Source organism: Panulirus ornatus, chromosome 19 (genome assembly GCF_036320965.1).
Source record: "Panulirus ornatus isolate Po-2019 chromosome 19, ASM3632096v1, whole genome shotgun sequence".
NCBI lineage: Eukaryota > Metazoa > Arthropoda > Malacostraca > Decapoda > Palinuridae > Panulirus > Panulirus ornatus.
In genome coordinates, this window is record NC_092242.1 from 14,050,621 (window position 1) to 14,071,512 (window position 20,892).

The 20,892-nt window shown below is 40.9% G+C and overlaps 1 protein-coding gene across 1 annotated transcript; it reads left to right on the plus strand.

Annotated features, from left to right (window-relative positions):
- Positions 1 to 217: 217 nt before the first annotated feature.
- LOC139755402 (uncharacterized) lies at positions 218 to 20,316 on the plus strand. The gene is made up of 4 exons (XM_071673680.1): positions 218 to 872; positions 2,716 to 2,801; positions 18,365 to 18,582; positions 19,329 to 20,316. The coding sequence occupies exons 1-4, from the start codon at positions 824 to 826 to the stop codon at positions 19,555 to 19,557; spliced, it is 582 nt and encodes a 193-aa protein (XP_071529781.1). The 5' UTR covers positions 218 to 823; the 3' UTR covers positions 19,558 to 20,316.
- Positions 20,317 to 20,892: the final 576 nt, after the last annotated feature.

Sequence of the window (20,892 nt, forward strand, 5' to 3'; positions counted from 1 at the left end):
TATCTTCTTTTGCGCCACCGTCTACAGGATGGGTAGGAGTGCACAATACATTCGTCACTTTTGCGGCAAAAATCTATCACATCCACCAACCAAAAAAATCTTTAATAACTTCTTTAGTTATCAAAGTTGATAACGCACCTGGGGGTAAACATGATATTACGAATAAATAAGATTACCGAAGCACAGTTAATCAGAAACACCGCGATTCTTCATACAAACAAAAATTAAGCTTCTTTCCCTTATTTCAGACAGTTTAGTACCATTCATTGTTTTCCGGAATAACGATGCTTCGGAATAAAATGGTGACCCCTGCATTTGGCAGCGTGATGTCTAGTCTTATGTGGTGTGTGAGCATCTTAGCTACAGGTAATTATGGATTTGGGGCTTTGAAATGTATGTAAAGTCTACTGGTCTGAGATTAAGTTCTATATCTGTTATTCATATGAAATATATGGAAGATACGTGTCTCAGCAGTAACTGATACATTAATTACGTATCGCATTATCCTTGGTATTAACATGATAATATTTTACGCTTTTTTTTTCCTCACTATATTACGCATGGCCTCGAATCAGTTACTATAATCGGAAAAGTGATCCACAATATTGCTTGAGAAAAGTATTCAACATTTTACACAGAAATCATGCAACATACAAAGTGGAACACAGAAAACGTGTCAGAATTACCAATATAATAGAAAACGGTAACTCGAATACCATCCCATACGCGACGCCCTCACAGCGCACCACTAGCCCGTCAGTAGCGTGTGAGGAGGACTGGGGAATGGGTGTAAAAAATATATCCAGTCTAGCTACTTTTTACAATGGGTTTCTGTGATCATGGAGTTCTGATGAAGATTTCCACCGTAATAGGTAAGACTAACAGTTTTTCTAAGTATCTTTATATTATCAAATTTATCATAAGCAACTGATAACGGAGCCTAATGGAATAATAAGAATTCCAACCTGAATAAATCGCTTTCTTAAATTTTCCAGCATTATGTTTTATCTTACACCTTACTCTATCCATAAAAATTTAGTTTTCATGAAAAATATAACTTAAGGTTTGAAATCCATGGACTGAAATAACAGTTCAAACCATTTGATTTGGCAATCTCAAGTTGTGCAAAAACTGTTTTGTAATATAACAAATGTTGAGAAATCTTTATCCTGTGCTTTATATAAAGTATCAAGCTGGCACAATGCGTTTAAAGAGTGTTAGTTCCAAATCTGCATTCATCTTTTTTGTTATAAATGTTTATTTAGTGTTAGGGAATAGTTTCGTTGGTTGGTCACGAAGCCGACTGGATCTGGGCTATGTGAAGCCACTACCTTGTTAGAATTTATGTCGTGTTATTTGCGCTGTATCAATGTTGAGCAATACAGAGGGGCTGCATCCTGATTGTCCACATAAAGGTACATCAAAGAAACGTGTAATTTTAGATCATTGTACAATATCTTTGTGGACGGCCACTTGGACAGAGTAATGTATATTGCTGCCTTGTGCTGTGAAAACCATGTGTACTCGCGTTCCCTATCACCAGAAAAATCACCAATTTCAATCATAACATACAGAGCTTCCCCCTTGTCTTTGTGTCGACTGCGTAGCATGGCAGACACTTTCTGGGATCGCTTTGTTCGTCGCCGTGAGTCACACCTAAGTTAACTTAGGGTACGGATACGTTCGTTATAGCCTATCCGTCATGGTGAGACCAGATACTTTAAACAGTTGTTTCCAAGCACTTTATAAAATGGCATAAAACCCATATCCAGTTTAGATTTTACCCGGTCAAATCTTCTCTGAGAAAAAAAAAAATAATGTTATAACCTAGAAGAATCTGGCTCATAGCTTCATGAGTGCTGTCTTTGGCCATGGAACTCAATAAAGGTCTTCCTCATATACTCCAACCAATATTTAAACTCATGCACTCACCCCCAAGTTAGAGTGTGTGTGTGTGTGTGTGTGTGTGTGTGTGTGTGTGTGTGTGGCCTAAACACATAAAGAAAGCATTAAAGATATCTCGGTTGATGTATGTAGCTTGACACTCACGGTTTTTATGACCCTGGCGAATGATAGACCTAAAGCCCAGACAAGCAGCAACCACCCTGTGATGCAATGCAGACGACTGGGGTTCCGCGGAACAATTGGTGGCGTGGGGTAGGCCAGAAGCTTGAGGCGTTCTGATTTTTTCTTTTTTTTCCTACAGCCTTTAAAGGCTATTTCCTGCTATATTGCTCCCTTAACGCCATTAAATATGCTACGCAGAATAACATTAATCTACCAAATAGTCGGTAAATATTCGTATGGAAAACCTTAGCTCTAAAATCAACATAGTGGCGAAAGGAAGGAACATTGTGACGCAGCAGAAACATCACATTCTTCAGGGCGGACTTTTGCCATACATTAAACGTTCCTTAACCCTATCCCCAGATGTGTTATTTGTACTGGTCCAAAGAAATAGGAAGGCCTCCCAGGATGTATGTGTAATTCCTTGGAGTATTTTGACTATCATAATGAGAACCTAGACTAGTAGTAACGCGTATCAACATAAATTCAAAATGGCTTTCCTTAAGGTCCCTGCTTTAAGTAAAGTTCCCGCAAGGCAACGTTAGCTTCTCATGGAAGCTGGGACCTTTCTTAATGTGAGTACCCATCTCTCGCACCACTGTCAACTGTCTGCGTGGGAGCAAAGCTAATGTTGTGTGTACCTGACAGGGATCCTGGTGGTCTTGAGTGCCGGATGCTACGCTGATGACGCCGACCAATTTCCCAGGACTAGAAAGGCCTGCAGCAGAGGATGGGTAAGTAACAACGACGCCACCACCCAGGTCACACGCCAGACCTCACAAGCAACTGTTACCAAGGCATGTTTAGTTTGCTTGTCTTTATAGCTGCACACCATCCCTATCATAGCTCTCCTGTCTGTCTATCTGTCTAAGACTTACATGCGAATCATTTTAGACAAGCGCGAGCGTAACTTTAGGCTACAGCTTAGAACATCTTGCTAAAGATCGTGAAAAAAAAATCTTTAAATTTGTTCGAGTAAGCCGGTTAACTCCATACACAATTTCCTCGTAATTAATGAAACATTTTTGGCATTTCTAAAAGCTATACACAACAATAATCTGACTGCGAGAGGAAAAGGCTATTTTTCATCTTCATTGCTGTAGGACTGAATTACAACATTAGATATCATGACAAAAATGCCCAATTAGTATTTCAGGTTATAATATCTAGTGGAGAAACTGATGTCTGAGTTTAGGACTGTGTGTGAGGAGAAAGTTGAGTAAAAAGTGAATAAAAGCAAGTTTATTAAGTTTATCAGTGAAGAGGCAGGTTAATCTGAGTGTGAGTTTGGATGGAGAGAACCGAAGGAAGTGGGAGTAGACATGGCAGCGAAAGGATCTATGGAAGCTGAAGGAACAAGAGGATAGGTGAGGAGGGGGGGGCTAATTTGTTGGGTACATTGAGGAATGTGTTGAAAGAGTCGGTTAGGGCAAAGATGGCTATGTTTGATGTTAGAGTAGTTCCAAAGGTATTGTATGGATGCGAGGCATGGACCAAAGATATGAAAAAAAAAAGTGGATGTATTGGTAATGAAATGTGTAAGGATACTGTGTGGTGTGAGGAGGGTTTGCCATCAAATAATGCAAGGTTGAGAAAGAAGTGTAGTAGGAGTAATGTGTACACGAGTTGAAGAGGGTGAAATAAAATGCCTTAGTCATATGGATAGGGTAAGTAAGGTGAGGATGACTAAGAGGGTATACACTTTAGAATTAAAGGGTACAAGGAAAAGGGGTAAACCAAAAAAAGAGGTGAAAAGATGGATCTGAAAGTTCTCTTCAACTGTTCTGGGCCTGTTCTGTCTACTTGCTGAACCAGGGCATATGAAGAGACCTGGGGAAACCAAGGAAAGTTCTGTAGGGCCTGGTTGAGAGGGGGCTACGGTTTCGGTGCCTCATATACGATTGGTAGAGGCCATTTCTTTTGTGCCTGGCGCTACCTCGCTGACGCGGGAAACGGCAAACAGGCGTGCGTGCGTGTGTGTGTGTGTGTGTGTGTGTGTGTGTGTGTGTGTGTATATATATATATATATATATATATATATATATATATATATATATATATATATATATATACACTGCGCGCTGATCTGCTTCACTGCCTTGCTCTGTTGTAATTAACTTCACGAATAAAAGATTTCTTTATGTAACGTCATGGGCAGATAATTCAGTGGAGCAAGGTCAAGCTGTGATCGACCTGGTGGGGGTGTAGGTGGCAAGTTCCCAGCCGCAGGCGCCCTGACCTCCACTTGCAAATGTAGTTTGTTCTCAAATAAAAGGAATAATAATATTCCTGTACATAAATATTTGGGGTAAATGAAATACATTTGTAATCTCATCCAGTGTCTCTGGCCGGCTAAACACTGGCTCAAGAGTTAGTGACACATAAAAAGTTTTTAAATTATCTAAGGTTAGAAGTAATCCTTGCACAGTAAGGCGTGGCATTAAACACTGTCTTTATCAAATGGCTACTTAAAACCAGGCAAAAATTCCGTGTATGATAACAGGGAATATCATGAGAGACATTTTAAAATATCTCGAAATAATTTTGTGTTAATTCGTATCATCATGAATACGTTTACTGCAAGAAAAGCCTACTGTGTATTGTATCTGATATTCGTGCATTTAGAGTAAATAAAACGTGTCTTAGAATACAAATGGACACCACAAAGCTTGTTGTTTTCTTGCCTTTTAGAGTTGATTTTGCCTTACGATAAAGGTACATAAATATGCGTGTAGGAATTTACCGTTTTCATAACCAGGGTAGTCTGAAGGACAAACGGAACTGATTATGGAATGGCATGTGTGTTGCATAATGCTTGGGAGGGGGAGGGGAAAAATGTCGCAGCCTAGCCCGCACAGGAAAGACGCGCCAGTCATTCTCCCTGGGGTCACTTCTCACGCAATGCCTACCTACCCTGTTCATGGAAGTCATCAGGTACGGTTTTCACCCACCATCCACTGGACAATAACCAATGAGCCACAAACTACTAGTTGTCCTGGAGGATGAAGGTCATTTACGAAGAAAAGCGTTAGCGTTTGGACAGAACCCTGAGGGATAGCACAACCACAGTGGAACCAACGGAAGGGAAACATTCATTATACAAGAGACAGAAATACTGGTTCTTTGTTTATACCCTTTTGTATTACAAATGTAACCTCTGTGTCTAATTTGACTGAAAGCTACTTAAAGAAAGTGTTTTGTGTTAATATGATACTTTCGAATGTTTTGTACATCTGGAAGATTAAAATCAAAAGTATTAATGTGAGATTGAGCTTATCGTAAAGGTTAAATACTTAAAAAGAGTATTTACTGCCAAAAGTTTCTTGCGATATGACATTTCTAAACAGTCTGCATTTGCTGTGAGCAGCTTATGACCAGGAAACAAAACTGTCTCTGGAGGAGTAACCAGGATCTTAGTACTCGGCTAGAGAAAGTTTTCCACGTGTGGGAAGTTCCGTCATGCTCTCCTAGAACATTCGAATCGCGTAATATTGGCTTCAATTTACATAGTGAATAGACACGGTAACATAGTGTAGGTATTGTTAATACAAGGTTATAAGGATATGCTCAGTATATCCGTACAACCGAAAGTAGAAACGGACATGCAGAGTTAGAAGGACTAAATAAAATATAAAGGGTGTATACTACACATTCGGACGGTTCATCGATTGCATAGCAGGACGGTCGGTCATCTAAATAATTCACCGACAGTCTTACGGCGTAGTGCCGACAACGATATATATATATATATATATATATATATATATATATATATATATATATATATATATATATTATTTATTTATTTTGCTTTGTCGCTGTCTCCCTCGTTAGCGAGGTAGCGCAAGGAAACAGACGAAAGAATGGCCCAACCCACCCACATACACATGTATATACATACACGTCCACACACGCAAATATACATACCTATACATCTCAACGTATACATATATATATATATACACACACAGACATATACATATATACACATGTACATAATTCATACTGTCTGCCTTTATTCATTCTCATCGCCACCCTGCCACACATGAAATAACAACCCCTCCCCCCTCATGTGCGCGAGGTAGCGCTAGGAAAAGACAACAAAGGCCCCATTCGTTCACTCTCAGTCTCTAGCTATCATGTGTAATGCACCAAAACCACAGCTCCCTTTCCACATCCAGACCCCCACAAAACTTTCCATGGTTTACCCCAGACGCTTCACAAGCCCTGGCTCAATCCATTGACAGCACGTCGACCCCGGTATACGACATCATTCCAATTCACTCTATTCCTTGCACGCCTTTCACCCTCCTGCATGTTCAGGCCCCGATCGCTCAAAATCTTTTTCACTCCATCCTTCCACCTCCAATTTGGTCTCGTCTCCCACTTTTCGTTCCCTCCACCTCTGACACATATATCCTCTTTGTCAATCTTTCCTCACTCATTCTCTTCATGTGACCAAACCATTTCAATACACCCTCTTCTGCTCTCTCAACCACACTCTTTTTATTTCCACACATCTCTCTTATCTTTTCATTACTTACTCGTTCAAACCACCTCCAACTTTTAATTTCCAACACATCCACCCTCCTCAGCACAACCCTATCTATTGCACATGCCTCCAACCATATAACGTTGTTGGAACCACTATTCCTTCAAACATACCCATTTTTGCTCTCCGAGATAACGTTCTCGCCTTCCACACGTTATCTCGGAGAGCAGTATATATATATATATATATATATACTAATTCACCTCAGGAGGAGGAAATTGCATGGTTTCAATAATGTCTTCGGTGAAAGCCCGGATCACAAACCATTTCCATGTGTTTGTTATATAACATGTGTAAGCTGGCGTCCGCATATCATGTATTGCTGCATAGCTGTGTTAGTTTGTATGTGTATATGTGTACAGAGAGAGAGAGAGAGAGAGAGAGAGAGAGAGAGAGAGAGAGAGAGAGAGAGCAATTTATATCGAATACAAGATTTCCATGCGAGGCATAAACTGTCGGTTAGGGCGACCTACTTTTGGGGGGAAGTTTAAAAGCTTAGAGCTACATCTGCTTTCTGACAATGACTGAGACCTGAAGTCTGATGTATGAATCACCGAGGTGTGGACGCTCGCGCGGACGATGACGTGGACGCAGAGGCTGGTAGAATAAATACGTAGCTCGGACAAAAAATGAAATTTTCTAATGAGTCAGAAAAGTTGACATCTCAAACTTTTTATCATACTTCATCGCCACGTTCGAGAGTGGGAGGGGAAATATGCTGCTTCTGTGTCAGAAAGCATACTTCATTTCTTACCGCGTGTGTTAGTGGTGCAAGTAAGAATATTTCTATAACAATTTCTCAGAACAGACATTTACCGAATTCTGTTCGTTTATATTCCGTATGAAAAACTAATGAGTTCAGTGAACCCGCTGTCCGTGACTTTGTCCGACCAGTCATTTTGTCCAGATCATAAATAAATTCAGTTAAACTTTTATCAAGCAAGTTTAAAAAAAAAAAAAAAAGCTTCCATAGTGCAGTGGTTTTATCGTTGCGACCCACTAACCTAACGGGATTCGAATCCCGGATAGGGCACATCGCATCCTAGCAACATATCGTTTCCTTTGGAGCTGGTGAGTCAATAAGTACCAGGGCGTAAGCGAGGATGAGCATCTGTATCTATTTGCGTATTGATACGATTACGGCATCGACAAGGCATCATAAAAACCGGGCAACATGAGTGTTAAACCCTCTCCATAACACAGAACTAGTAAGCAAATAGGCGACTCTTAACACCACAGTAAACAAGGCTGTCCCGTAGCACACATCAGTCGTAAAGGGCTCAATCGAGACACCAAATTACTCAAATCCATAATTTTGGCCAGAAATGTAGATATTTTGGTAGTAAATACGCCAAACTCAGCTTAATGTATTTTGGGTTTAAAACCTTATGAAAAACGAACAGGTATATACAGCGTTAGAGTTTGCTGGCAACGATCATTAATCTTTATGTCAGCAAAAATCATTAATCATACAATAGATCAGCTAAAAGGGTCTCTACTTAGAATGATCGCTGGTCATCCTCAGACAAAACTGTTTTGCCATATTGAGACAATATGCAACTATTTAACACAAGCATTATCCTAATCTTTCGCATTTTTCACTATCAATCTACTTGTATAAAAAAAGAATAGACGAAAAACACTTACGGCATAGGCAACATGTAGATATTCTTAAAATAACCACGTATTATTGATTAGATGAAACAATTTATCCCTGATTTTCTGATGAGATGAAGTTCCAAATTTTTCATCTCACGTGAATGCTCCTACGCGCATGTATAACCTAATGATTCTCGCAAAACCGTGTTTTGCAATATTCATCCCAGGGGAGTTATAAAAAATTGCACGAGTCAATGAATCGATCATTACAAACATTATTCTATACATATACTTGTAGTTGTTAGAAATGTATCTTAGTACATACCTTTTTTTTTTGTACACAAGGACTGCAGTCTCTACTTCATAACATGCTTACGTGTTTCCACTGTTTTTTCGAGAACTGCTGCCAAGAGAATGATTACCTGTGAAATTATTCATACTGGCTTCGATCACACTCCCAGTACCCTACGCTAGAGGTGGATACAAACCCCTTCCCCGACCGGTCATAAAAGACTCATGTGGGGGATTTATTTACTCAGGGACTCCCCATCCCCACACACACTCCTACAACCGCCACTTTCCACATATATCGCACACACACGTGGCCGGGTCCGTGACTAGAAGGGTAGTAGTGTTTACAAGTGCCTGGCGCCGCACGAGCCTCTCAACCGCCACTACAAGTCGGTCGTTACCCCGCGCGTTTGTCCGCTTCCCATGCCATGGCTTCCGTTGAAATTTTGTGATAAATGTTACTGCTCTTAGACTGAGAAATTGTGGTACAAGTGACACTCCCTTTGTTTATCTTATTTTACTCTTACATTTCAATATAATTCTAAAAGAATGATGAACTTATCTTTGCTGGATCTGGTGTCTGAGCTCGAAAATTACGTATTTTACAGTAGCGAAAACATGAATTATGATAATTGGATGCCTAGGAAATAACATTACTTAAGTATCTATCCTTTTGGAGAATGTTTTTCCACACATACCTGACCAACTTTTCAAGAATGTAGGTTACAGATACAATAGCACTTCCGTACATAACAGTGAGGGAATATGAAGGTATATCAATATTGGAAAACTGCTTTATATACCAATATAAAGTTTTCATTAATAATTCAGTCCTCTGAATAGGATATTTAAAAATCCATCTAAAACAAATTAAGGCAACCCTAACAGGAGTCCGCTCACGTTCATAATATTGGATTCTTTTATTCATCGTTGTCATAATTGGATCCTTGTTGTTCAGTTGAAACAGGAACGAACTAGGATTAATGCAATACTTATTAACTACGAACTACAGATGCGATGTTAACTTCAAAGTAAGTGTTCGTTTAGAATAAGATAACATGGAGTAAATGTACTGTTTAAGCCCACCACATAAATCTTGTAAATAAACCTTGAACAGTAGCGCCAATTGGGTCTGTGAGACCCAGAGGTTCTCAAAGTTCATTTGATTACGGGGTTCACTTCTGTGTACGGCTATGCGAATCCCTCAACCTGCATATCTTAAGCAGACATCAACGAGTAGGAGTACGTCACTTGTGCTTCTATTCCTAGTATAATAAAGTTTTTGTGTAACACGAGTAATATTTTTCTTTCTTTTTTCAGTAACCATATCCATTTATGTTTATTTTTATATCTTAAGACGGTAAAGCTTAAAAGTTCATATACATTTTTTGTTTTCAATAAACTACTTAAATTATTTTTTCCCGCCAGGCTTGTTGGACTCGAGGGGTATAGGATTGTTCCACATTATTGACGACTATGTTTTAAGGTTAAAGCAGTCGTTCTATGACGTGGTTGTGTTCGTACGCTGTTAGCCCTACGCAGACTTGCATTAGTACTGTACACGGTAATCCTGTCCTGGGACAAATGAATCTTCGCCAAATTGATTCTTCTGGTTGGATATTCATATGGAAATTTCCCTGTTCATGGTGTATAGTATTAGCAACAGGACAGTGTTAAAAACGACTCACAAATGTATTTTCAAACAGATTTTCGAGGGCGATTTTAAACGATCGCTAAGGACCATACGTATTTGTTTGCTTATGTGATTCACGCTGAGTTTTTGACCGTATTTATCCTGATAACTGACTTTCTCACCAAATTTTCAGGTTCGCAGGATTTAGGTACAATCACAATACTCCGCCAGGGGAAACCACACCCTCTATTGATAGACTGGCAAATTTCTTAGTATAAAAATCCAGCACATTACGCATGGACGTTACTGAATCAGGTCTTCTTTCGTCTGTTCCTGGCGCTACTTGGCTCACACAGGAAACGGTGAACTAGTATGAGACAGTTGGGAAATCAAACAATCAAGCGCATGGCTCTCAGATCACGCATACACGGAATAGGAGAGTGAAAATTTTAACAAAAAATTTAAATATAAAAGTGGTACACTCATTCAGCTTTATCACGGTTTGTGCTATATGAGAAGAAATTTTACCCTTTTAAGGGACTCCCTGGAAAGATATGTTGTTATGCATTCACGAGTCACGGCAAAATGCGTAATACGCCATTTTCTACGCTTCCAAGAACCCCGATATTTCCTTGTTTTTCATGTTTTATTCAACGTTGCCCAAATTTTCAATTGCAACAGAGGTGCTGCAGCGAATAACTGTAGGACATGACATACACGTCATTACATGCTTCAGTCGTATCAAGAGAAAACTGGGAACCATGAACATGTTATTTACTTTTCGTGGTGTTCCTCGCCCACCACCTATATGAAAAAGCCTAACTTAAGTCCCATGTTAAGTAAGGGGTGGAGGATGGGTGAGGGGAGGGATTTGTTACGCGAAATTTGACATTATGTATACCTGCGTAAGATAAATAAGTCTTAGTGAATTTCGTTACTTAACTGAAGAATGATTTAGGGAGCTGGGTCAATATACATTCGAAAAGTGATACAAGGAAAATTGAAAACTGAAATACATATAAAACATTTTTGAAACTGAAGTGAGATAATACATTTTGGACTAATGAAGAAAGCGAGTCTAATTTTTTTCCATCATCTTAATACTGAATTAGTATCACCATTAGAAGTTATAGCAGAAAATGAAATATTTTAAGCCAGTTAGTGTTTGCTATAAAATGCAGGTCCCAAACCTTTGATTCGTAATTTTTATTGGTAATCTTAGCACTTTTAAAATGTTTGAATGATGCATTCAATAAAGGTGAATAAAGTTACGCTTTTTTTTCTTTTTTGTGGTGGAGGGGACGATCAATTGATATCAGTAAGACCTTTAAAAAGTTGCTTGCACTGAGAGAGGCTATGTATATTCCTGACACCGTTTACTGCAGTGATAAACTGCTACAGTGTTTACTTGTTTTTAAACTGATGTATGAATTCGCTAGTGTTTACAGATATATGCATGACAGGCATTTAAAATCTGAATTTAAAGTTATGTATTTAGCTCTGTTTAATATACTTATGAATTTTCTTATACGTGAAACTGCTTCTGCTTCCCGTCTCCTCTGGGTTCGTTTTCACGTGTGTTTATCTTTCCATGCTACTTATCTTTAACAAACGCAACACAGTTTGAGTGATGAAGAGTCTCGTGAACTGTTCGAAGGGACAACCTAGATTCATAATTCAATATGACGACAGTGCTGGTACATGATAATGGGACAAGTCAAGAAACTCTGGCATTATTTAGGTACATGCCTTCCTGGAATTACATGTTCCACGGAAGAACACATTATGAGTTCCACAGCGGTAGATGATTTAACTGCAGTGGCCACATGAACTGTGGTCCCAAGGGTTACTACATATATTTCCCAACCAAACAGTCTACTCCTAGTCTTACGATCTTAGCATTCCTGGGAAGTGGACGGGTCGGTACGTGTAGGTATGGAAGATAGTCCTCAGCAGATGTTAGTCACGTCACTAGGATATGACGTTGGTCGTTCTTTTCCTTTCAACCTCCACCTTTGAGAATTGTCTATACTTTTCGTACAACTGATGTTATGGACATGAAGGGCATTCTTTCTGTCGAGTTTGGTGGTTTTGTTGCCATTCCTGGTTCTAGGAATTCATCGATTTCTTGCTTGTCCCTCATTTCACTGCCAAAAGCGACCCTCCGCCAGTTTCGCCATGCCAACCACACTCCAGCTGCTTCGTCCTGTTCTGGGTAGTAACTTAAGCAGTCAATTAATGCTTTAAAGTTTGGCTTAGTCTTCTCTTTACATGATCTTCCTCAACGATGACATATTTAGTCAGTGTGTATTCCGTAAAGGGATGGCTAATGGTTGTACATATTTGTGAAATGTTTCATGAGAATAATGGGTGTATCACGACGACTCATCAGAATATAATCCGATCTACTTAAACGACTTCAAGCGATATTTCTAAACTTTGAAATTAATTTGTACTGAACAACTGTGCATGCGTATAGGTGTGCGCAGGGAATACACACTGCCCAAACAAAACATTTTTTTTTGGCAAGGCTATATACACTGCTCAACAGATGCAGCTGCGATATCAAAACTGACCAGCGCTTTTTATGTTGAATTTTGCTTTATGCGCGGGATCACTCTATTCTTTATATGGACTCTCTTGGTAGCTTCAGAGACACATTTGTCTCAGGAAAAGGATATGAAACGAAGAGCTATATGGCTGTGGCTTGTTGGTTGGCTGCGGGTGGTGTCGGCGGCCAGGCATAATATACCACCAACCTTTCTACTGCTGTGTCTAATTCACTCTCTCTCTCTCTCTCTCTCTCTCCAAGTTGTTCACTCTTGTAGTGTTGAGAAGAATACTGAATATATTTCATGCAGATTTAATGGATTTATGTATTTTACTCTTATAAAAGAAAGAGCGTAATTAATATGTTAGTCTATGCAACTACATGCAAAGAGCATGAGCCACTAAACTCTCTTGTGTTGCTTATATCATAATCCTTCATCCACGTTGTTTGATCCTTTAGCTTTGAAAAGAACACTGACCAATAAAATCACACTTTAAGCCATCTTTAAGCATGCAACGGATATATATTGGTGGTCACTCTTTCCCACCTAATCATGCCAATAATCTAACACATCGTCACTTATTTTGCAGGTCAGAAATTTCGCTCGACACCGGTCAGGTTTACTTGCGTTTAAGTTATCACTCCGTTTCTGTTGTTATTAATATACGCTAGTCAAATCCTGACCGGTCTCCAAATTATGGTATTCATAATTACGAAAAAACCTTTGTCGCAAAGGATTTTCCTAAGATTACGGGAGAGCTTTAAAGTGCTACTCCGTCACAGATGTGGACACTGGGTGAATGTGTCTGTAGTAATACCTGCAGTCATATAAATCTGTTCCCTGTGACTGAGGACGCGAGCTCCATTCGCGTCTCTAGGTGGGAGGGGATTTTATACCGTGCTATGGAAAATGGAGCGGAACGTCCCTTCTAGTTTCCTTGGCTTATCCCTGCTCTCCATAGCCTTGAACGGAACTGTTTCACAACTAAAATAGTGTAATTAATATTTAGCTGCTAGATAACCTTGGCGTCTGGTGTGCGTCCCAGCATAAATCGATAAAGTGAAGGTCAGTATCAGATCCCAGTGTTGGTGTGTCGTGGCGCCCACCAATACGAAGACAGCAATTCATCCATCCTCTAGCCTGTACACCTCCCATCCTCGGCATGGGAAGGGTCTGCATCGCTCTTACCCATTCCATGACGCACTGATCCTTGCTAGATCAGCAGCAGGTGTATACGGGGATGCAAACAGGGTTACACGCCGTACACACAGAGTTCGCCAGCTACAGCTGTTATACACGCTATCGATTTACAGTTTTAAGTTTCAAAATACAGACCATCTATTCATCGTCTCTACGGTAAAGCCTTCGAATATATTTGTTTTTTATTTCATTTATTTACTAATATTTGTTTTTTGATTGTGGCATGTTTTAAGACTTTCCATTGCATTTGTTTCTAAGGCTTCGCTACGTCATTTCACGTCAGTGTTTATATCCTCGTAATGTAAGATATTAAAGCGTCAAACAAATTCGTAACGAACAGACAGGAAGTTAGGTGCAGCATGGAATACATAAAAGTTACTTCTTTATTTTCAACCTTTCACACCCTCTACTTCTACCCACGCCCTACCCGAAACGTGTAACCCAGTCCATTTAAAGCCTATTCTCATTATCACTGGGTGTATGTATTATAGTGGTGATGCACTAGGCCACGAGAACACTTGTAGGTAAAGAGGGGACGGTTTTGGCTGGTTGTTGATGACACGGCTCTGGTGGCAAATTCTGGAGACACAGGTCTCTGTGAGTCTGGGTGAGAGTGGGTGATGTGAAAAATGTTGAGATCTAATGCGATAAAGAAGTAAGGCTATTAGTTCATCTGTGGGGAGAGAGAATTTAGTTGGCATGGGAGCCTGAATGTAGAGAACGTGGAAGAAATAGGATGGTCATGGAAGCGGACGGAACCATGAGAGATGAAGTTAGCCATAGAGGGTGCTCTGAGGAGTGTGTGGAAAGAGAGGTCACTGTCTGTGAGGACAAAGATAAGTATGCCAGACGGTACAGTGGTCCCGACACTGTTGTGTGGGGGTAAGACGTGGACCCTCCACCATAAACAGAAAAGAGGGAGGATTTCTTAGAAATTAAATGTTAGGAAAACCAGTGTTGTGAGGAGGGATGGTTAAATAAAAAATAATAGAAAATGAGAGAAATGGAGAGAAATGTAGCAGTAAGGGGCATATGCATAAGCTGAAAAGGGTCTGCAGATAATGGTTTGGGCATATGGAGAGGATGAGTGAGGATAGGCTGATGTAGAGGACATACATGTCGGAAGTAAGGGGAACAAGGACAAGGAAGAAAATGGAGGAGGAAGTGGACGGATGGAGCGAAAGATGGTTTAAGTGGTTTGGTCCTGAACATGCTAGAGGGTGTGAGGCGTGCATCGGACAGGTCGAATTGGAGCGATGTGGCATACAAGGGGCGATGTGCTATCATTGGGCTGAACCAGGGTATATGGAGCGGTTTGCGGAAACTGCGGAAAGGTTTGTGGGGTTCGGTTGAGGATGAGAGACTATGGTTTCGGTGCATTACACATAAGAAACTAGAAAGTAGGTGTGAGTAAATGCAGCTTTTCTTCGTCTGTTTCTGGCGCTATCATGATATGCAGGAAACGGCGAACAAGTACGAAAGAAGAAATCAAATACATATTCAACAACTCCAGGACTCTTTATGGGGCTCCCGCAGCTTCTGAGCTACACAACGCAGGAGCAAAGACAACTGACAATGACATCCGTTATGCTGACTGGCTAAAAGGATTACCTAGAAGAAAAGCGTGATCTTCGGTATTTCCATTCGTCTTCTGTGTTGGCAACGTGATGATTAACATGAATCTTCGATTTGGTTGAAGTTCACCTTAATAAGCTTAATTAGGTTAATAAGTCGTACACAGTTTGTGGTGCAACTTGCCAGCAATCTGACGAAGGTCGCGACTCCATGCAACAAGGAAAAGTAGATCGCTCTGCTTTTGCATGACCTAGTGTTACATTACCGTAGTCCTTGACCTGAATCTCCTACCTCTGATCCTTTAAGTTAACAGCAACTCCCACGAAATCAGGAACAGTTAGCAACCTTGCTGACAGCTGCATAAATTCTGACTGGAGAGATTACCATGATTTCATGCATGATGTCCACATGTAAACATGCTCACCCACGGATTACAAAAGTTTCAGCGAGTCGCTACAGAACCCTTACCCTCCTGTTCTGAAGTGCTAATACGAAAGTAGTAGTCACGATACACTGTGGCATTAGCGTCACAGAAAGTAACAGTGTCGTTCCATTACTCGTTATGTTCAATATGGTACCAGCGCGTGGTAGTTGTCTGTGTTATGTTGGACCCAAGTAAAGATTTTTGTATCGAATATTTCTATTATGCGCTGTGATCCATCTGCAATACTTCTCTGCTGTATCTACTACTCTTACATTATTCCCTCATCTCACCGACAGGCAGACCCCATGATTCCCCTGGCATCAATTATGAGTCTTCCCCGCCACACTGCAACAGTGAGAGCCTCAACTCGATACTCAGATATTTCAGAATCTTGCATGACTACCTTACCTCATCAGCTGCATCTCGACCAACCCAACTGGCGTCACTGCTCCTGCCTCCCAACCGAGCTCGTCTCACCATTCCCTCTTGAAATTTCACTTCACCTCTGACAGTTAATACACATTACCCATCCCTCGATAACCTGACTCATAGTTCGCCCTGCTTCTTGACTCGTGAACCCAATACCCTCCAACTTCGCAAACTGACAATTTTTTTTTTTTTTTTTTTGCCCCCTTCAGTCTATTTAGTCGTACCTCATCGATGTTCTTTAATGTAAACCTTCCAGAAAACCCCACTTTACGCGGGTGTTTCTCTAAGCATCACAGCTTCAGGTAACGAGAACACCCCCATTTATCTCACGTTAGCATGGTTTGTTATGGTAAGTGAGATACTTTCAACGGGATCGCAATACAAATCTCGCAAAGGTTTCACTTACCTGATACTTCGCGGACGACTGAAAACACGAAGACAGAAATTTCACAGTACATTCTTGAACCCGTTGAAAAGGAATAAAAATCTTCAAAAGAAAAGTCTCTTAATCTATAAACAAACGACATATGCAAACAAGAGACAAGAATATTAACCCACTAGGCTGCTTCCCATATCTTGTGTGTGGAAACCTACCATCTATAGGATGACGACTAGTATTAGTATCTTTCATCGTACGGCGAAACTGTGGAATTCTTTCCGGTCATTTGTCTTTACCTACAGCCTGTTTTCCCTTCGAGAGTAGAGACTACAAATATCCCCATATTCCTACTACCGTATCATCTTACCTTTCACAAGAGATGACCATAACTGTGGCGAACTTTGCCCGTGTCGTGTCGGCTACTCTGAAAAAAAAAAAAAAAATCTCTTGAACAAATACAGAAGCTGCACGAAAGTTTGTCAGACACTGATTAGTCAGTTCGTGCAACTGTAATGATAATGCATTTAATTACGATGGGTTACACAGTCATAACTGGGCAAGCAGTAATGATATTTCACACAACGAGTTTTCACTTGAGTTATACAATATGAACGACAGTAGAGATAAGCAACTGAGGACATTAAACTTAGATCAAATCAGGTGACGGGAGTGACACCGTAACGTATTCTTGAATTGTTAGACCAAGACCAGATAAATGGACGGAGAGTCGGGAAGATCGATGTGTGTATACAATCCCTATTGATAGCTGACGTAAGAGTGAACTTCCATGTCTTTTCTTTTTTCTTTTTTGCACTATTTCGAGCAGCAGGTGTGTTGTTTGTGTTCTCCTCTGTGCTCTTATTTGGTTACTTAAAGGTTGAGATCAGGTCACCCCTCGCTCTTTTCTCCCTTCCATGGTGAGCAAGTTTTAGGCCTACAGCCATTTCCTGTAACACATCTCTTTTAATTCCAGTGTTGTATTGTACTTCTTGCCCTCCACCGTTTGTTTTTTGTGCTTTTTATAAGTGCGGTGACCAAACTTGAAAATATATTCTTTATGGTATAATGTAGGACGTGAACAGCTTGCTGAATATTTCCTTATCCATATACATTTAGTTGAATTCTAATATCTGTTTGGTGGCAGTTCATATCCCTTACTGTTCTATTGTGGAACTCTGATGAGAGGTCAGGCACAGTCAATTCCTAATTCCCTATCAAATATAGATTCCTGCCGTTTATTTCCTGCAAGATGATATTTATAATGAGACCTTCTTTCACTGTGTCCTATCCTCACTACATTTACTCAGGGTTGAACTGTCCAGGCCCTTGCCTTAAAAGTTGATGCAATACTCCTTGGTTTTTATTTTCCTCCTGACCTTGATATCATCTCCAAACATGGTCACATAGGACTCCTATCCTCCTGGCAAGTTGTTCACATAGGATTTGGTTTTATTGCACTGTAAACGATAGCTAGAGAGTGGATGTGACCAAATGAAGCCTTTCTTAGTCTCTCCCTGGTGGTACAAAGTATTACTATGTACAGCATGTTAAAATTCTGACCAGTAGATTATCTGAAGACAGTTCCAAATGAACTACGAAGACCGCAATATGTAAACGGGCTTTGGCAGCTACCTTAGAAGTGTACTACTGTCTTATTCTGCAGGTGCTGTGTCCGACCTCGAAGTCTCACTGCATACCTAAGGAGTGCGCGGAAGCGGACGGCATGGACGAGATGAGTCGCCTGTGTACTGGAGGACAGGTGTACTGCCAGGCGTACGGGGGTGTATGTGTAAAGCCTTGCCACCCCGTCAGCCCACTCGAAAACCCGTCAGCACCTATGCAGCCGACACACTGCCCACCTGGCAAGATGTTTTGCATGAGGTAAGGGTCAAGAGGTGGTTGGGAAAGGTTAGTTGTAATATATCACTAGTTTATCGAGCATACTTGAAAACATTAATACTGAAGGCAAATTAGTTAATCTAAATCCAGGTTAGCACACTGGTAGAGGTGCTTTATATATTTCTGCCTTCTCTCAGGGCTGTTGAATTTTGAAGGAAAATCAAAAACTTGTTTCATCTCGTTATCGCGTTTTCTTTCATATAAACGGTGGTGTAAAATTTTGTTAAATAGTAAGAAAATTATCAGTGACTAATTCACCCATTCCCCCCCTTCCTATGAAAGTTACGTAAGCTGTTTCATTTTTTTTCACCATATTCCAGCTGACGATATTACGAAAGGCAATGGATTACGAAGTATGTGATACAGTGAAACACGTTTCTTGTCTATTGTGGTATCCTAGCATCGCCCTGTCGTGTGTACATACAACCAATAATGTTGTCGTGAGGCAGACTGCGGCCCCATCCCCCCCCCCTTTCCTAGATTACCATCGATTATTTTCTCTAAGAGTGACAACCAGTCCTCGTTCGTGACCCATCTCCATTAAAGAATTAATGGAACCCCAGTGGGAAATGAAGTTGGTTGGGGCGGGCTGCTGCTGTGGGTTCGAAACCACCTCTCTCTCTCTCTCTGTCATTTATGATTAGCGTTATATATTTTGTAAAATGACCACATACAGATATATCCGTCTGTCTGAATTCACCATCATCTCCTCCCTCCGACACCTGCAGGATTGGCAAGTGCTCGAGTCTGAGCGAGTGTGTAAAGGGCAACATGAGGTCACGGCCACCGTGCGCTCACGGCTTCACCTTCTGCATCGCTCAAGGCGGCTGTGTCCTCGGGGGCTGTCGAGGAGGACGCCGCGACGCCCCCAGGAGAGAATGTCCTCCCGGTAAGGTGAGTTGTAGCGTTGCCATTCTCCCCCTAGTCGATAATCTGGTTCGTGTGGGAAGCTGGTAGATTAAGTCTCAGCCTTCTTGGGCGGTTCCTGACGTGTTTTTTTTTTTTTAGCAAACGCTAAAGCGGCCAGTGGCGTGCCGCAGGCGGTTCCGTCGTCTCGATCTTAGAGTCCGCTGCTGTTTAACTTTCTTGATTCGATATGGCTATCGATGATGAGGACTCGTATGGCATAATTCTGTAGGAACGGATTAGCTTGTGAACGCAATAAGAAATTACGCAAGAAACGAGTAAGATGAAATATTTCTTTAGTAATCTAATGGAAGGTGAGTAGGATAAGCAGAGAAATTGACTGCAGAAAATGTGAACAAGTAATGTGCAGTATAAAGCAAAAGTTGATATAGGTACCACGAGGGTAAAACTCTCCCATCCTACGCGAGCTTATAAATTATTCAATCTCTCTATCTTGGTAGGTTGTAGGCAGCCAATGACCAGGGTACTATCCTTCTAGGGTATCAGAAGGGTTAGTGAGAAGGCTGCGTATGTGACCCAGCACCTCACTGGCTGTCAAGATGCATTCCTTTGTCCCAGGTAGCTTTCTTTTCCTTCTGCTTCACCCACCCGTGGGCTGCTGACTTTCAGTCCACGGACATACAACTTCTCACCTTCGCATGAATAAGACTCGATAATACGTAGTAACTCACATGACTTGTTCTTCGTAACTGTATTTCTTTTTACTGAGGGGAGAGCTACGCGACAGGCCTGCCTTTCGACAAAATTTTGTTGCAGGTGGTAGGTAGCCACACACCAGGAAGGTTCAGCCTTCCCCTGAGTAGTGGGAAATTGAGCGACCCCCTGGCAGTGCGCCTGCGCTTCTGAGACTGTTATCAAAACCTACTTTTTCTGACCCGGGTTGGTCTTTTCTCTGCCTCCATCTTACTCACAATACTTGACAGTGGGTAAGCCAAAAGAACCGTTCTTCAAAACTATATATTTTCCTACGGTCAGTGCTACAAGGTTCCCCTGCCAAGTAACAAAATATCGTCGGCATTTTGACAAAATCTTGGCTTAAGTATTCCTATATAAGTTCTTTCTCAGCTTTTGTGAGCATAACATGGATCTCTGGGCTAAGACACTTTTTGTAAGTCTCAGAAAAAAAAAAATACGATGAAGGCAATCGACGTTACATACTAGGAGCTTAGGAAAAGAATTCAAATTTTCAGATCCATTCTAGGTTTGAGGGTGACTACAGCAGAAAGACTGGTTGCAGTGTCCAACTCATCCTTGGCGCTGACAATCTTCGAAATCCGTAATACTTTACGTTATAAAACATGGGTCCTATGACATCTACTTATCACAGACGTGTTAATGTTAGAAATGGCGACCATAATTTATTTC